A 17805-nucleotide genomic window follows, 5' to 3' on the forward strand; every position below is an offset into this window, starting at 1 on the left:
GCCAGTCAGCAGGAAGTGCGGCCGTTTTTACCGACTCAAAAAATAATGTGCGCAGGGACAGTTGCTCGGCATATATCGCTTTATAAACACATTAGATATAAGCTCTGAACAGAACTATTTCGTGTCGACCTGTAAAAGCAGGTTTAGCACGCCTGCCAGTCATAACAATCTTAGGAAGTACGTTGCCTCGGGCATGCTTACCGCAGTTGTTCGCATGAAAACAGATTGGAAATATTAGTTGAATGAATTTTGTGTTCATCCACAATGACTGCTCCAGCAATTGCCAATTTATTGGCGTAGTCGTTCGGTTCTGTCAAACAGCATCAGAACACTTGGGGTCGAGTTGCCAGAAAAGCTTGCCAAAACGTTCGCCAAATGTGTCAGTCAGCCTTCCTAATTTCCAGCTTCAAATAACGAGACTGCACAAGAACATCTAGGGCACTCCTTTTGCTATTTCTCTGTCTAAGCAATATTCTTTTAACACTATAAATATTGAACATGTTACCCAAGGAGTTACCCATGGAGTTCTGCGTTTATTTCTTTTATGTCTTGACAGAACGAAGTTTGTTTCGCGATGCACAATTGCGTATGTGAAATTTAGCCACAGGCTATTAATGCACTGATGCTGCAGATGAAAAATTGCCAGTATATTTCAAGGCTGTCTACTATACTAAGTGGAATCTTCGAGACGTTGTGCGATCAGTATTGGTGTTAAAATTGGGAAAGTACTGCACTATGGTAGTGCACGTTAAAGAACCCCAGGTGGGCGAAATTTCCGGAGCCCTCCACTACGGCATCTCTCATAGCCTGAGTCGCTTTGGGACGTTAGACCACATAAACCAAACCAAACCAGAACTTCTTAGCACTCTAGTAGGTTCTTTAACAATTTGGGGCAGAGACAGAATGAACATTATATTGTCACGACCAGAGGAGCCGTGAAGGTAGACGTCGAGAAGAACCCAAGACTGGGAGCCTTCTTTTAATTATGGAGCCAGCTTCCACGACACAGAACAGAACCGCGCGCCACGAGAGCCCACCGCCGCTTCGTCGTCTTCTTCGACTCAGCGCGGAGGCCGCGCGGCGCGTTAGGCACGTGGCATTATTCCCCCCCGCGAAAGCGAACATCGTCTCGATGTGGAATGGGGTATGTACAGTGAGGGGAGGAGGAACAAAAAAAAAGACTGGGGGTGAGGTGAACTATACAGTGCGCGCTAGATGACATGCAGGGAGAGTCAAGTTCACACGTGGGGTAAGGGGAAAAGGTACGAAACAGCGTGAACACAGCGCTCAGTCACGCGAAAAGTACGGCTTTAAGCGCACTACATGCACGATTTCAGGCCGTTGACGCTGAGGGCCGGCGACCACAGTTCCATGGGGGACAACTTCGTAGTTGGCGCTGTTCAGGCGGCGCAGGACTCTGTACGGGCCAAAATACCTATTCAAAAGCTTTTCGCACAATCCCTTGCGGCGCACTGGTGTCCACACCCACACGTGGTCGCCCGGCTCGTAGTGCACGTCCCTATGCCGAAGGTTATAGTGTCGGGCATCGGCGGATTGCTGGTCCTTGATGTGCAAGCGGGCCAGCTGACGGGCCTGCTCTGCTTGCTCCACGAAGTGGCCAGCTTCAGGGGGAAGCTCTGCGTCGCCGTACGGCAGCATGGCGTCTAGCATCATGCGGACCTCTCTGCCATACACGAGACGGAACGGGGTGAACTGGGTGGTTTCCTGCGTCGCGGTATTGTATGCGAAGGTGACGTACGGCAAGACCTCATCCCAGGTTTTGTGTTCAACGTCGACGTACATCGAGATCATGTCCGCCAATGTTTTGTTGAGCCGTTCCGTTAGACCATTGGTTTGGGGATGATACGCTGTTGTTGGTCGATGAGCAGTATGGCTAAGCGCTAAGATGTCACGTAAAAGTCGGGCTGTAAACGCCTTGCCTCGGTCAGTAATGATGGCCGATGGGGCGCCGTGTCTAAGCACGATGTCGTGCATAAAGAAGTGGGCAACTTCGGCGGCAGTACCTCGCGCAAGGGCCTTCGTTTCAGCGTAGCGGGTCAAGTAGTCTGTGGCGACCACGATCCACTTATGGCCGGAAGACGAGAGAGGAAATGGCCCCAGAAGGTCCATGCCGACTTTATCGAATGGTATTTGTGGCGGCTCGATGCACTGAAGCAGTCCAGGAGGCTTGAGCGCGGGTTTTTTTCGCCGCTGGCATTGCCGGCATGTCCGGACATAATGCTTGACACTTGAAGTTAGGTTGGGCCAGTAATAGTTCTGCCGGATTCGGGATAAGGTGCGGGTAACTCCAAGGTGGCCGGAAGTCGGTTCATCATGGCAGGCAAGGAGGACTTCATCCCGCAGATCAGACGGTATGACGAGCAGGTAAGTTGTCGGACTTGAAGTAGAGTTCTTTTTATAAAGCACCTTTCTCCGCAGGCAGAACGACGATAGTCCACGAGCTAGGTTTCGTGGTATCTCAGGGCACCCACCTTCGAGATGTTCGATGAGCAGACGGAGCTCGGCGTCGGCACGCTGTCTGGAAACGAGCTCAGATGTGCTGACCGCTCCAAGGAAGCTATCATCGTCGGTGGTGTCTTGCGGAGGAGGTTCGACGGGAGCGCGTGACAAGGTATCAGCGTCGGTGTTTCCGGCCTGACTTGTAGGTGACGGTGAAATCGAATTCCTGCAGGCGTAATGCCCAACGTGCTAGGAGGCCGCAAGGGTCCTTTAAATTTTTCAGCCAGCACAGCGAGTGGTGGTCGGTGACGATACGAAACGGTCTGCCATAGAGGTATGGGCGGAACTTGGCGGCGGCCCAGACTACCGCTAAACATTCTTTTTCCGTGGTAGAGTAGTTCAACTCAGCACGCGACAGCGCGCGGGCTTTGTCGACACCGTTTTGCCGCTGAACTAGAACGGCGCCAAGACCGACGTTGCTCGCATCCGTGTGCACCTCCGTATCGGCATCTTCGTCGAAATGTGCCAGGATGGGCGGTGATTGGAGTAGGCGTCGTAACTCGTCGAAGGCAGTCTGTTGTTCGTTGCCCCAAGAAAATGACGTGTCATCACGGGTTAGGAGAGTCAGAGGGCTGGCGAGCTGGGCGAAGTTTCTAATGAAGCGGCGATAATAGGAGCACAGGCCCAGAAAACGTCGGACTGCTTTTTTGTGGGAGGGGACCGGAAAGGCAGCAACGGCAGCAAGCTTCTCTGGGTCAGCGCGGATTCCGTCAGCACTAATGACGTGCCCGAGGAACTTCAGTTCGGTGAACCCAAAGTGGCATTTTTCTGGTTTGAGGGAGAGGTTGGCGGATCGAACGGCTTTGAGGACAGTCCTGAGGCGGTGCAGATGTTCCGTGAACGTGGCGGAAAAAATGATGACATCGTCAAGATAAACAAGACAGGTCTGCCACTTCAAACCGGTGAGAACGGTGTCCATCATTCTTTGGAACGTGGCAGGAGCACAGCAGAGCCCGAATGGGAGGACGCGAAATTCATACAGCCCGTCCGGTGTAATGAATGCGGTTTTCTCACGGTCCCTCTCATCAACTTCTATCTGCCAATAACCACTTCTGAGGTCGACCGAAGAGAAGTACTTGGCTTGACGAAGTCGGTCGAGGGAGTCGTCGATACGCGGTAGCGGGTACACGTCTTTCTTGGTCACACTGTTCAGCTTCCTGTAGTCGACGCAGAACCGTAGTGTCCCGTCTTTCTTTTTCACGAGGACGACAGGAGACGACCACGGACTGCTTGACGGTTGGATGACGCCGTCTGTGAGCATCTCTTCGACCTGTGTTTGAATAGCATCTCGCTCACGAGGGGACACACGATAGGGCTGCTGATGGATGGGTCGGGCTCCTTCATGCGTGATAATGCGGTGTTTAACGATCGACGTTTGGCGCACTTTGGACGACGACGTGAAACAGGCACCAAACTCCCGCAAGAGGTCCTGGAGTTGCCTCTTTTCAGTGGGTGGAAGGCCAGGATTTATGTCTACGCTGGTGACCGCTTCGGCGTCAGCTTCAGGTGTGTCCTCCGCACAAGCAAAGCATTCGGCCACTTCCTGAACATGGTCGACGTAAGCGATGGCTGTGCCACGGAACAGATGTCGATGTTCATTGCAGAAGTTGGTGACAAGGACCTCTGTACAACCTTCATGAAAGGATCCAAGGCCCCGTGCCACCGCAACCCCCTTAGTGAGTACGAGGGAGACATTAGGCTCGACAACCCGGAGTCCCCTATGTGGCTCGTCGCAGGTAACTCTCGTGAGAATGCTGGCACGTGGTGGCACCGTAACGTTATCGTCGGCGACTCGCAGGGCGGACCGAGAACCCTGGTGCGCTGGTTCTTCTGTGGCCATTGCGGTAGAAAACGTCACCAAGCGGTTCGGGAGATCTATGATCGCACCGTGCTCGCGAAGAAAGTCGATGCCAAGGATGACATCGCGAGAACATTCGCGGAGAACGAGAAACGTGGCAACGAATGTGCAGCCTCGAACCGTAACCCGGGCCGCACACATGCCGAGTGGTGCGACAAGATGTCCGCCTGCCGTGCGTATGTCGGGACCGTCCCAGGGTGTCGTCACTTTTTTCAGGGCCGTCGCAAGCCGTCCGCTAAGGATAGAGTAATCTGCGCCCGTATCGACCAACGCGCTAACCTCCTTTGTGTCGACGAGAACAGGGATATCCAAAGAGACCCTTCCTTCAGCGCGGCCCGTCGATGGCTGTTGTGGATGACTCAGTCGGTGCGGCGGCGGAAACTGGTCAGCGACTGGGGTTGCGTCGTCGGGTCGATTCAAGCGGCGGGTTGAGGGAAACTCTTCGGCGATGCGGCGTTCGGCGTCGGGGCGATTGGGTACGTGCGGCGGCGGAAGCGGGTCGGCGATTGGGGTTAGGGCATCGCGGCGAGTCGAAAGGCGCGTCGGGGAAAACTGCGCAGCGTTGCGGCATCCGACGTCGGGGCGATTAAGTTGCTGCGGCGGTGGAAGCTTTGCGTCGGAACGGCGTTCGGCGGCCTCGCCTCCAAAGGCCGCCGGAGCTAGTTTTCCCGACGAGGGCTCGAGGAACCACGTTGTCCTGAGGCGAAACGGGACCCAGAGGGCGAAGACCGGCGTGGAGAGGGCGATCGCGACTCGCGGCGCGGAGGAGATGGTGAACTACGCTGGCGGGTGACATACTCGGCGATGTCTTGAGGGCGCTCTCCAGGGCGTGGACGGGGGCTGTCGACAGAAAAACCGCGTAGTCCCATTGCGCGATAGGGGCACCGCCGGTAGAGATGGCCGGCCTCACCACAGTGGTAGCAGAGCGGGCGTTGATCCGGAGTGCGCCAGAGGTCAGTCTTCCGCGGTGCCTGGCGCCGATCCGCCCAGTAAGGAGTCGGCTGGGCAGAGTGCACCGCGACCAATGGTGCGGTGTAAGGCAAAGGCCCAGGAGATGGGGGCGCGCGGCGCACGACGTCCGCGTACGTGACTGGCTGGACCGGAGTCGGGTACGGCGCGGGATCGTATGGAGTCGGTTGCGGCGCCGGCACAACTGCAGCGTCTGGTGCTCTGAGGGCCTGCCGGACTTCCTCGCGGATGACGCTGGTGACGGAATCGACGCGAGGGGCAAAGGTTCCTTGAAGGTGCTGCAGCTCCTCGCGGACCACTGAACGGATGAGTTCGCGAAGGGAGTCCGGATTCGTCCTGGGATCATGGTCGAATCGGTCCAACGGTGACAGTGTCGACGACGGACGCAGTTGCCGGGCGTACTGTTGCGATCTCTGCTGCAGCAATTTCTCCATGTGAACGGCCTCGGCCAGAAACTCCGCGACGGTGTTGGGCGGGTTCCGCACGAGGCCGGAAAAGAGCTGGTCTTTCACGCCGCGCATGAGGTGCCGCAGCTTTTTAGAGCGCAGCTCTTTGGCGTCCGTTCCTGGGTTTCGCGTCGTCGTCGGCGTCGGCGTCGGCGTCGGCCTCGTAACCAGCTCCGCCCCCAATGTCATGCTTTTCAATTGGTCAAAATGCTCGTGACGTCACAGTGCGCGAATTTCAAATGGGGCCAATTGTACTTTGGCTAGTAACCATGCAACCAATCAAAGGGATCGTATAGTGATGCTGCAACTAAGTTGGACTGAGTTTAGTTAATTGCTTAATTAATCAATTAGCCTAATTAATATACAGGAGAATGAAGAGGTCAGAAGAAAAGAAAAGAAAGAAAGACGCGCGCCGCAGCGACAACAGCGTCCGCGGAAGGAGACGCTGCTGAAAAAAAAAACAGATAAGTACGAGCCGCGTTCCCACCACCACCACCACGCACTTCCCCACTCAGTAAGACGTTGCTCGTTTCATATACGTTGTGTCGAACATCCTAGACAGTTCCAATAATTGACAGGTTAATGACAGAACACGATGGATAGAAATACAATAATGTAAATATGAAACAGCCTAATTAACCTTTCTAGTTAGACCGCATAAATCTATAAAACCGATAACGAAATTGGTCGAGTTGGGGAATCGAACCAGGGTCTCCGGAGTGCGATACGAGCACGCTAGCCACTCCGTAATGCCAGCTGAATGGTTTGGAATGAACAAAGGCGCGTCTAGCTAATACGGCGTCTTCGTTCACTCCCATCTTCCCCCTTCCCCTTACGGCGAGGTGCAGGTGTCCACCCAGATATGCGAGAGAGATACATTTCCTTTCCTCAAAAAATAAATTTACCGTCGAGCAAGGCGTACAGCCGAATTGGCGATGGCGTTCTGTGGACTCCCTGGCAGCATTGCAAGACGCTGTCGCGTTCCACTCTTACAGGCGAAGCTTAACATGTTAACCACACATCAGTAACACACGCAGACAGCCAATGGACGCGTCATTCGCTGGCAGCACTTGATTCATCATTCACAACCACATTCTTAACGTACGCTCCCTTGCCGCACATGCCAAGGACGTACACCACGATCACATTCTGCGCCATTCCTCTGTACTTTGCTTTGCTGAAACCTGGATGGATCCCGAAGAGCCTCTCGAAATCATAGATTTCCTATACTGCTGTGGTGCTCGCAGAGACCACAACAGAGCGGCGGGAGTCGCTATCTACTTGCGCACAGGTCTCTCTGCAATACCAGTCGAAATGTTTGGCACGTCACATGAACTTGGCGAACTGTGCGCCGCAAAGTTGCCCAACGGCTTGCTGGTAGTAGCTGCCTACTTCGCCCCTACCGCACTCACGAAAGACGTCGTGCACTTCCTGCAACTCGCATTAACCGTCCATCGATCCACACCGATGTTAGTAGTGGGGGACTTTAATGTTGACATAAAGACAAACAGCAATTTCCTAACACTTATGCGGGAGAACATCCCGTTCCTCTCGCTCGTAACGCGTCCCACGGCTGTGACAACCTCGCGAGGCACTTGTACAGATCTCGTCTTTGAGAATCAAGCATTGGTGTACCAAGTCGAACATATATCAGTCTATTTCTTCGACCACGAAGCTTCATTCATGACTGTCAATAACTGTTAGTGGAATCTTTGTTAAAGGAATACGTGTGAAAAATAAAAAAAAAACTCTGTGATAGCGCATACATGTGTTGCTCGATTTCTTTGCCTCAATCTATCGAAAAGGTGAAACAGCTTTTTGCTGCGCTCAAATTTCGCATTAGGAAGTAACGTAATCGTCGGTAATTTTTTTTTTTTCTTCAGGCATGGCCGGATCGGCGCGATGGCAAAGACGCGTCACATCCTCGACGTACATGGCAACACCCTCATTGGGAAGCTGAATTCTAGAGGACAGGGTACGCTCCGCGCTCTCCCGGCGGTCGCTGTTGGCGTACGTACTCAGGAGCTGACGTCGAAAGTCCTGCCACGTCGAGAAAGTAGCCTCACGGTTTTCGAACCAGGTACGTGCAGAGTCCTCAAGGCTAAAGTACACGTTACGCAGCTTTGTAGCGGCGTCCCAGCAGTTGAAGGTCGCAACCCGTTCGTAGTGCGCCAACCAATCTTCTGCATCTTCAAACAGGTCACCGTGAAAGGGCTTAGGCGTTCGTGGGGTCTGAAGAGTGAGATAGGTAGGGCTGGCTGCAGGAACAGTCGGAGGCAGGGCGGGTATTGGCGTCGCCATGAGCGTAGGGGTAGTCGAGGGCTCACCGACAAAAGGGAGGGCCTCGGGGGACAAGCCTCGGATCCTCCGGCTGGCACGATGGACAGGGGTGGTCACAAGAGGCGGGCGTGTCGAGTCGTCCTCAGGAGTAGGGAGCATCGGCAGCACCTCCACCAGTGTCACGACCAGAGGAGCCGTGAAGGTAGACGTCGAGAAGAACCCAAGACTGGGAGCCTTCTTTTAATTATGGAGCCAGCTTCCACGACACAGAACAGAACCGCGCGCCACGAGAGCCCACCGCCGCTTCGTCGTCTTCTTCGACTCAGCGCGGAGGCCGCGCGGCGCGTTAGGCACGTGGCAATATGCAGGAGCCGGTCACAGCTATGCACTTCTTTACCGCCAATAGCCAATGCGTCCCAATCAATTTCCAGGAGGTTGGAATTGTCAGTTATGAACAGTTTAGTCCAAATTATATGAAGTCTTGCATTTTTGCATTCTTCAGGCTCTTCCAGACGTTTGTAGGTGGCACCTGTTACTATTAAATAATCATTGAATCTAATACTCCACCAAGTATTCGTAATTACTATTCCACGGCCTTGCACGAATTATAAACATTGTTTACTGGCAATAGCTGTCCCGCCCCCACACGCAGTAAAGCGTGAGCGGGTCTTTCTGAATGGCACATGCTAGAATGCAGCTGTACAATTATATGATCGTTTATCAGGAAATGAAAAGCGAGTGCTAACTATCGCATTTCGCGAGACACCTGAACCGCGCCATGAGGGGAGGACTCGAAGAAGGTGGTAGCGAAATAGTAAAGAGGTGCGTGGAGTGCTGCTTAACAGTTTACGTATCCGCACCCGGTTATGGCTAACCAGATGTTCCCCATAGGCCAGGAGCAATAGGTGTAATCCTTGTGGGGCAAGGGGGACCTTCGAGCACATAATATGGGAATGCCCGTACTCTCCCAGGTAGGGGGGCATAATATAGGTAGTAGGGAAATCTGGGAAACTGATGCGCAGCTCAGACCCTCAGCTCCAGTTCCTGCTCGTCCAACTGGATGAACAGGGCACCGGGACTCAAGACCTCCCGGCCATCATCTAAAGCGGCACCCCCCGCCACCCCCCCCCCCCCACCACCACCACCCCCAGCCGCACACGTGCCACGGGGCTGGGGGGTTGCCTTCCACTGTTGGACAATCCAAGTTTGCACTACCCCTAGACGACCTGGGGATCTTTAACATGCTGCGACAGAACAGCAAAGCACACGGAGGCTTTTTGCATTGCGTTTCGCCTCTATCTAAACGGGGCCGTCGCGACCGGATTCGAACCCGGGCACTCCGGCTTAGTAGCTGTGCGTCCTAACCACCGAGGCACTGCAGTGCGATGACTCCGGGGGAGTAGAGCAATAGTTCTATCATGATTAAGCTAAATTTATTATGTTGCAATCACATATTTAATCTTAATTGTCTGCAATGAAGGGGCTATTAGCAATGATATTCTGCAAGTTCTTTACTTTCAGTTGATATTTTCAACGCCCCGGCATTACACAATGAAACATTGAATTATTGCTCATCGCGAAATAGAGTTATTCAATGTGTTCGGTGAAGTCCATTACATCAGGACTAATTTTAGCCTATCTCCGAGAGTAATGGATGCCCGTACAATTTTTCAATAGTGCTTGCATAACTAACGGAAAGCACGCAAGATACTGAGAGTGGTAAGAACAGTCTTTATTTTAAAAACATTCCTTTCGCACCCTAACACATCAACAAGCCATTTAAAATAAATGGTAATGAAGCAGTAGCTTTTTTTTTACAAAGCAGATTAGCGCAAACAATTCTGGACCAGCAGAACAACACGCTCACAGCACAAGGTGAACCAAAGAAAAAATGTACAATATACACAGAGCGAACCACGCCGACAGGAAGACAATGCATGTGCAGTGCGCATAGTTTCTTTTTGCAAAGCATAGTTTCTTTTTGCAGCGTACGCACCCTCATGCGGCCTTCGTCCGATCGCCACTCCATCTGACGGCACGCGTCGCACCCGCTTAACGCCGCATCTTTCGCAACGCTGAGCAGAGTGGACGTGGCGCAAGCGTCGTACATCCGCTTCAAGTGCACAATTCGTTTGCTGCTAAGCAAATTCGAACGGCACGAGCATGTCGAAAGCGAGAACCTGACTATTTTCTTGGACACAAAGGGCGATGCGGAGCATCAAAATTATGCGAGCTGGTTATTGTTGCCATGCTGAGCCGAAGCAAGCACTTTTGACACTTCCAGGTAACAGCCTATCATTCTTTAGGCTTATTTACAAAACAGCTAGAACAAGTCCAGCCATGCCACCACGAATGTGAACAATAAAGCAGCCATCCAGAGGATAATTTATTTATATATGCTCAGCAAGTTAAACGAGGGTTGCCTCTTAATGACTGCTCAAATGACTTCTCCCGTTCAAAGGCTCGTATGGCAAATGACAATGGTGGAACCTGTAGGCACATTCTCTTCAGGCACCTTTCCATGCTTTTAATGTTCCTTTGTTTCCGGTGCCTTTCATTATGCTGCTCTTATACATTAAAAATACCCCTCGTTAAAAATACGCACTTCTCCTACAAACCAACTGACTGTTAGCACCTTGGTGGCAACAAAAATATCAGCTAGATCTTAGGACGGCACACCTTTAGGTGTGGGTAACGAGAAATCACAGTTCTCTATTGCAACTTCCCATATAAGGGGCGAGACCAAAGATAAAGTTAAGCCGAGCGCACAACTTGTGAGAAATTTGATCTCAAATTTGGAGCACGAACAGAAACAAGCATCGAAGACATTGGAACAACAGTAAGCTATAGAATCAGGCCTCAATGGTGGTATTTTAAACTTGCACACTTGTGAAAATAGTGCATCTGTCATGTACTTGTAGTAATGCTCTGAACCTCACTAGCAGCAACCAGTAACACTGATCAGAATCTCAAAAACTGAAATGAATCAGCAACAGATCTTTACTAGTTTATGGCACAGCCTAAATAAACGCTAGACCTACAGTCAAGCCCAGATATATCAAAGCCAGACACGTTGAATTACTGGTAATATTGAACACACTGATTATACCCCTGAAAAACCCGTGTAACAGTATAGGAAAGTCACACTGTACGCCGAACTACAATTTTGCCAGTCATTCAATATAACGAACTATAAGCCACATTCATGCAAGCAGCGACTCTTGATGGCGCTGTCCAAGCACTTTCCGCAAGCGGAGATGGGTCGGTAGCGCAACGTTGGGCTCCCGTTGGCAACATGTTGGGTGTGCTTGAGGTGGTCATGGATCTCTTAACCTCATTTTTTACGATGCAAAACCTAGCAAAGCCGAGCAGTGAAGACAACCCAGCTACAGCCCGGTGGTGAAGACAACCCAGCTACAGCCCGGCGGTGAAGACAACCCAGCTACAGCCCGGCGGTGAAGACAACCCAGCTACAGCCCGCCGGTGAAGACAACCCAGCTACAGCCCGCCGGTGAAGACAACCCAGCTACAGCCCAGTGGTGAAGTCAACCCAGCTACAGCCCAGTGGTGAAGACAACCCAGCTACAGCCCGCCGGTGAAGACAACCCAGCTACAGCCCGCCGGTGAAGACAACCCAGCTACAGCCCAGTGGTGAAGACAACCCAGCTACAGCCCGCCGGTGAAGACAACCCAGCTACAGCCCGCCGGTGAAGACAACCCAGCTACAGCCCGCCGGTGAAGACAACCCAGCTACAGCCCGCCGGTGAAGACAACCCAGCTACAGCCCGCCGGTGAAGACAACCCAGCTACAGCCCGCCGGTGAAGACAACCCAGCTACAGCCCAGAGGTGAAGACAACCTAGCTAAAGCCCAGAGGTGAAGACAACCTAGCTAAAGCCTGGCGGTGCAGTCAACCTAGCTAAAGCCTAATGGTGGCCCTTGCATACCGTCCTTTGCTGCCAAAGACATTGAGGAAACCAACTGTACTTTATATTGTATAGTGTGCCGGCAACAACAGTCTGCAGTGGCTACATGTGAAGCAAGTTAGGCCTAGCAAGATTTAGCAAGCAGTGCTCTTTCAGGACACTGGTGGGCGGCACACTCCTGCAAGAAGCGAGTCACAATATAGGTGCAATATATTCTGGCTTATCAACAGCCTGACTATGCCCACTGCATGGCAAAGGCCTCTCCCATGTCTCTGCTATGAACCCTGTCCTTTCTAGGTTATAGATATGCTTATCTGTTTCCATATTCTATAAATAGATTTACTCACTGATCCCCATATCTTGCAATACACTTCGAATTCGATATATCCGGGCTTGACTATATTGACTATAAATTACAAAAGGTTTTTAGCACATCCTTAACCTCCAGGCAGCGTAAACACAATCTGTATCACAATCAAGGCTGCTCGCATGCATCAAAGCTGTAAAAACAAGAAGAAAACACAACACACGCAACCACATACATTGGCACTGAAAAATTCAATATGAGGACATACCATCTACATTAAAACACGCATGTAACACTCGCACAGCCAAACATGTACAACCACCTTTCTTTACATTCAGCATCATTTTGTATCCAAAGAGATTATGCAAAGTAGTCCTACAGTCCCCGTTAGGCTTACAATGAAGCAATCATTTGCCACCCTTCAAACAAAATGTCTGAGTGCAACACACTTTCATTAGCCCCGAAGAAAGCACTTCCGGAGGACCATGCCTGAAACCCTGTCACTGAAACCATACGCACACTATCCACCCAAACTTGTACAAAAATCAGATCAGCCTGAAAGTTTCTGCTATGAAAGCTAGAAAGAACTTTACATTATGTTCTCATCAGCAATATGCATATTTGCTTCTGTACCGCATGAGCATGGTGCAAATGAACTGCTGCCTTGTGGAGATGCTGTGTTGTCAACACCAAAATTTGGTGTTGGTGTTGTCAACACCAAATCAAATGGACCATCGCACATCAACATCTACACAGAAGCTAACTTCAGAGCTTTCCTGCACTCAATAATGACACTTCTAAATTCTTCAGCAACGACAATTGCCCCTTTTCATTCTGAATCAACCTAGCCGAGCGAAGGCTACCGATATAATTGCTACATGTGCTAAGGCTTCAGTTTTTGATAACCTTATTCCAATAAAACACAATGTAAATGTACCGCACTGTAAATAGGCAAGCAGCTAAGTTTTGAAGCGTTGAGACCCCTGTTGCGTACAGCACTAAATATATATTAGCCGAAAAAAATTCATTTATTCAGAGGCAGATCTACTGTAATTGAAAAGTGTTTAAAATGCATCAAATTGCCTAGTGCACATACTCCAAAACCAGGCCAGGAAAGTGCACTGAGCAAGATAGGCTCAGTGACTATCTTAGATAAAAACTATGAAACAAGGTCATAGTATGTGTCCTTTATGTACCTATATTGGCCTATTTTTATTCTACAGGGAAGTAGGGATGGCAGCCCCTAAGGAAGAGCCCAGTGTGGTCGTTGCAAACATCATCCGTTCAAAGGAAGATTGTCCGCGGGTGAGAAGTTATGGACTGGTGCTATATACAACAATGATGATGTGCATATGCAGTAGAACCTCTGCTTTGTACAATGTCTTCAAGCCACAACACTCCATCAGTTGACGAATCAGAGCTCTTGCAACTTTTCACCAGATGACGGCACCACAGACCACAGGATTGTTGCTGCAACTTTACACATGACGGTGCCACAGGTTCGACTCTTCACCACAAGGGGGCAGCACTTTTCACAACCAGATGGCATCACAGGATCACCACCCCAACTTCAGCACAAGACTGTGCCACAGGCTCATCAGTGCTGGGCAGCTCAGCAGTATGTCCTAGCCATCTTCACTCATCATAACTTTATCCACTAACGCTACATCTCCCATCTTTAACAAACATTACTAAAGCATTTAGTGGCGCCCTCTACACTGCCACACTGCAGGCCATCCAGCATTTTTGAAGCACAATCAATATGAACAACGATCTGTCCTGATGCTCTTGCAGTTCCTCCTGTCACTGCAGACAATCTCCATGTTGAGCCATTCAGTCAACGAAGACAAAAGAAATTGCAGCATTAACATTACAAGCATCAAACAAGGAACACAAACGAAGACTCCAATTCATCCCGTTTTAATTTTTTTGGCTGCAATAACAAGGTGCAGGCGGCAATGTACAACCAAAAAGTTCCAATTTTTTCTTAATTTTTCCTGCAGATACACTCTAATAACTACCGACAAGGCATGACTCTATGCAAGACGACATCCACTGATAACAAATGAATGGCTAGTCCAAAAAAAGAAACTTCGCAATAAAGGCTCTTTGTCCTAAGATACCGAAATTTCACACACAGAGGCTCTACCATGAGAGTGGCAAACAGCAAAGGAGAGAATGAGCATGCGACCAGAGGCAACGAAAGACACTGTGAAGCTATGTACAATGCTTCATGTCGGCAAATAAAAAGATACATGCACCAGTCACAGAAGTCACCGAACTAAAACAAAAAAAGCCGCGGCATGAACAGTGTCATACAGTTATATCCCCAAACTCTTGATTCCACCTGTCGTAGAACTCCAGGCTTTGCAACGGGACGCTGCGGCGGACTTTCTTCAGTGACGTCATGAAATCCTCCAGGGTGATGTTTCGCATCTGACCAACGAAGAAAAGAAAACAAATGCAGCCACTATTACAAGCAAGCAAGAGAAGAACCAGCTTAGAGAGCAGGCGAAAAACCAAGCTGCCAAACATGACCAGTGAAGCAGGAAAAACAATTTATGTGCCATGTCATAACACAGATGCTCCCTCACAACATGACTAATCCCGTTTCCTCATGATAAGCACTAAGTTGAAAGAGCTATGGTGTAACAAGCATCAAGTTAAGTTAGTTGGGTAGCCTAAGTCTTGTAAGGTGCGGAAGCCCCGAAGTTACCAAAACTTACCCTAATTAATGCTCACTACAGGCAGTGCATATAATTCTAGGCAAACTATTCGTTTTCGACTCTCGATGGTGACTACGTTACTAATCACCATATGCCTTCTACCTTTGCTTGTTACCAGGCTGCATATTTCATAGACTATAGTGGTTATTCACACACCTGACAGATCAAGAGCGGACCAGCATTTCAGGGTACGCATCAGTTTCTGTCACCCAGCAACACACAGAAGCGTCATCCCACAGCTATCACTGTTATTAGGTGTGCACAGCAGACGCCCAACAAACACAGCCTCTCTTTCAAAACACCTGGCAGATTTCTCATCTCTTGCTCATAAGATGTCGTTTTTCCTCACTCTTACGGAGATTTGTTTGCACCACAACAACAATGCATAATTCTTGCGATGATGCAGTGCCACAGACGGACAAAGGCAGTCAAAAACAAAGTGACAAATACGCCTGAAAAGACTAGGGTGGCGCATGTGTATTTTTAATCCTGTGTCCTTCGTCTTGTTTTCTGAAAGGCCCTTACCAAAGCCCCTCAAAGGAGGCCTTCCAATTAGTGGCACTGAGCTACAGCCCGGGCACTGCAGTCAATTGCTTTGAATCTGCTAATGTGCACAATGCAAATGGCTCAGCCCTTCAAAGAAGGGCCTCCAACCGATGGCACTAAGCTATAGCCAGGACATTGCAGTCAACTGCTTTGCACCCATTAGTGTGCACAAAAATGGCTGTGGCGGGTGCACCTAAGGCATCGGACCATGAAGCCATGGCAACAGGTCCACACCAAAGGTTGAGGGGCCTCCTTAAAGAGCATTCATTGCTTTGCTCTAGAGTTCTATCTACAGTTGGACAGTGTTTCTTGACGAGATGTCATGACATCAAGTTATGAGGATCACTAAGGGGACTTGATGTCATGACTAGGCCATAAGCATGTATGGAGGGCCCTTCACTCTCACACAGTCAAGCAAAGCAAAATGCAGTCAACAGTACACTGCACATAGTACAAAGCCACTACTGAAGCCATTATACTAGCAGACTATGACCTCGAATTTCTTAGAGAGCACTAAGCCTTGCAGCCACTCACATCCTGAGATGTGAGAACAAAGGTTTCAACCAAGAAAGGGGCACAGCATTTAATGACCAACCATCATAATGAGACAAAGATTACATGTTTTGTCATGCTCATCAAGCTCCTTCCTTGGCTGAAGCAAATCAGACCAACTGGAAGCTACTCAAACCAACGGCTTTGTGCAAGGCTGCACAGATCATGTAAGGTGCTGTGCAGAAGCGGGTCGCTCCAGTTTCTCGCAGTATATGAAACCTTTCAGAGTGGCACTAACACATCGGAAGGTCTCCGCCCACTCGAGTTGTCATCCGTTTACCAAGTGCACTGCACTGCTCTTGCACACATATATGACAATATTATTTTGTGAACTTCAGCCATACTGAATCTCTAATTTTCCACCCAATTGATGTAACGAGGTTCGACTGCAGCTGTCTGCCTAAATACACCAGTTGCATTGTACATCCCTGTTGTTTTGTACATCCCCCTGTCCCTGCCTTCCACACCCCCGAGTCCCTGCCTTCCACACCCCCGAGTCCCTGCCTTCCACACCCCCGAGTCCCTGCCTTCCACACCCCCGCGTCCCTGCCTTCCACACCCCCGCGTCCCTGCCTTCCACACCCCCGCGTCCCTGCCTTCCACACCCCCGCGTCCCTGCCTTCCACATCCCCGCGTCCCTGTCTTCCACATCCCCGCGTCCCTGTCTTCCACATCCCCGCGTCCCTGTCTTCCACATCCCCGCGTCCCTGTCTTCCACATCCCCGCGTCCGTCTTCCACATCCCCGCGTTCCTGTCTTCCACATCCCCGCGTCCCTGTCTTCCACATCCCCGCGTTCCTGTCTTCCACATCCCCGCGTTCCTGTCTTCCACATCCCTGCGTCCCTGTCTTCCACACCCCCGCGTCCCTGTCTTCCACACCCCCGCGTCCCTGTCTTCCACATCCCCGCGTCCCTGTCTTCCACATCCCCGTGTGCCTGTCTTCCACATCCCCGCGTTCCTGTCTTCCACACCCCCGCGTCCCTGTCTTCCACATCCCCGCGTCCCTGTCTTCCACACCCCCGCGTCCCTGTCTTCCACACCCCCGCGTCCGTCTTCCACATCTCCGCGTCCCTGTCTTCCAACATCCCCGCGTCCCAGTTTTGTACATCCCTGCATCCCTGTTTTGTACATCCCTGTATCCCTGTTTTGCACATCCCTGTTGTGTACATCCCTGTATAACTGTACACACCATAACTGTGCACACCGTAACCGTACACATCGTAATCGTATACACCGTAACCGTACACAACGTAAATGTATATCCTGACGCAGAACCCAGTTACACCATCAACCTGCAAGAGTGGCTTTCCAAAGTTAAATCCAGGTCTCTCCTATGTTAGACTCGGTTAATGGTAGTAGCTTCCTCAAGCCAAACAGAAAGCAGTTCTCAAGTGTGCAGCCAGGCATGGTCAGCTTCAGAGCAGTAGCAGCAACAGTAGGTGAGCATTCAAGCGACTGGCACCAAATTTCTTTTTTTCGTCCACCTGCCTTTTTCTCAGTGAAGCATATCTCGCACCTCCGCAATCGCTTCACGCTCAGATCACAGCCCGACCCGCGAGTCTGCCAAACAGAAGAGAGCGAATAGAACTCAGAAGGAAAAAAAAAAATTTAAAATCCCCAACTTCCCTTCACAGCTCAAACACAGGTGGTCGGGACTACTGCTACTAATACTGAAA

General features: G+C 50.6%; 1 protein-coding gene across 3 annotated transcripts in view; it reads right to left on the bottom strand.

Annotated features, from left to right (window-relative positions):
- Nucleotides 1–9784: 9784 nt before the first annotated feature.
- The window catches only part of spas (spastin), an 85337-nt gene continuing 77316 nt past the window's right edge, over nucleotides 9785–17805 (bottom strand). For 2 of the 3 annotated variants that reach the window (XM_089559790.1, XM_089559788.1), the window contains 2 exons: nucleotides 17618–17689; nucleotides 9785–14741 (listed from right to left, as the gene is read on the bottom strand). In XM_089559790.1, the coding sequence (XP_089415916.1) occupies nucleotides 14619–14741; nucleotides 17618–17689 (195 nt within the window). In that variant the 3' untranslated portion in view covers nucleotides 9785–14618. The remainder of the gene's footprint in view (nucleotides 14742–17617; nucleotides 17690–17805) is intronic. The other variant, XM_089559789.1, reaches the window with a different exon arrangement.

Source organism: Amblyomma mixtum, chromosome 9, assembly GCF_055824585.1.
Source record: "Amblyomma mixtum isolate Tamu chromosome 9, ASM5582458v1, whole genome shotgun sequence".
Lineage (NCBI taxonomy): Eukaryota > Metazoa > Arthropoda > Arachnida > Ixodida > Ixodidae > Amblyomma > Amblyomma mixtum.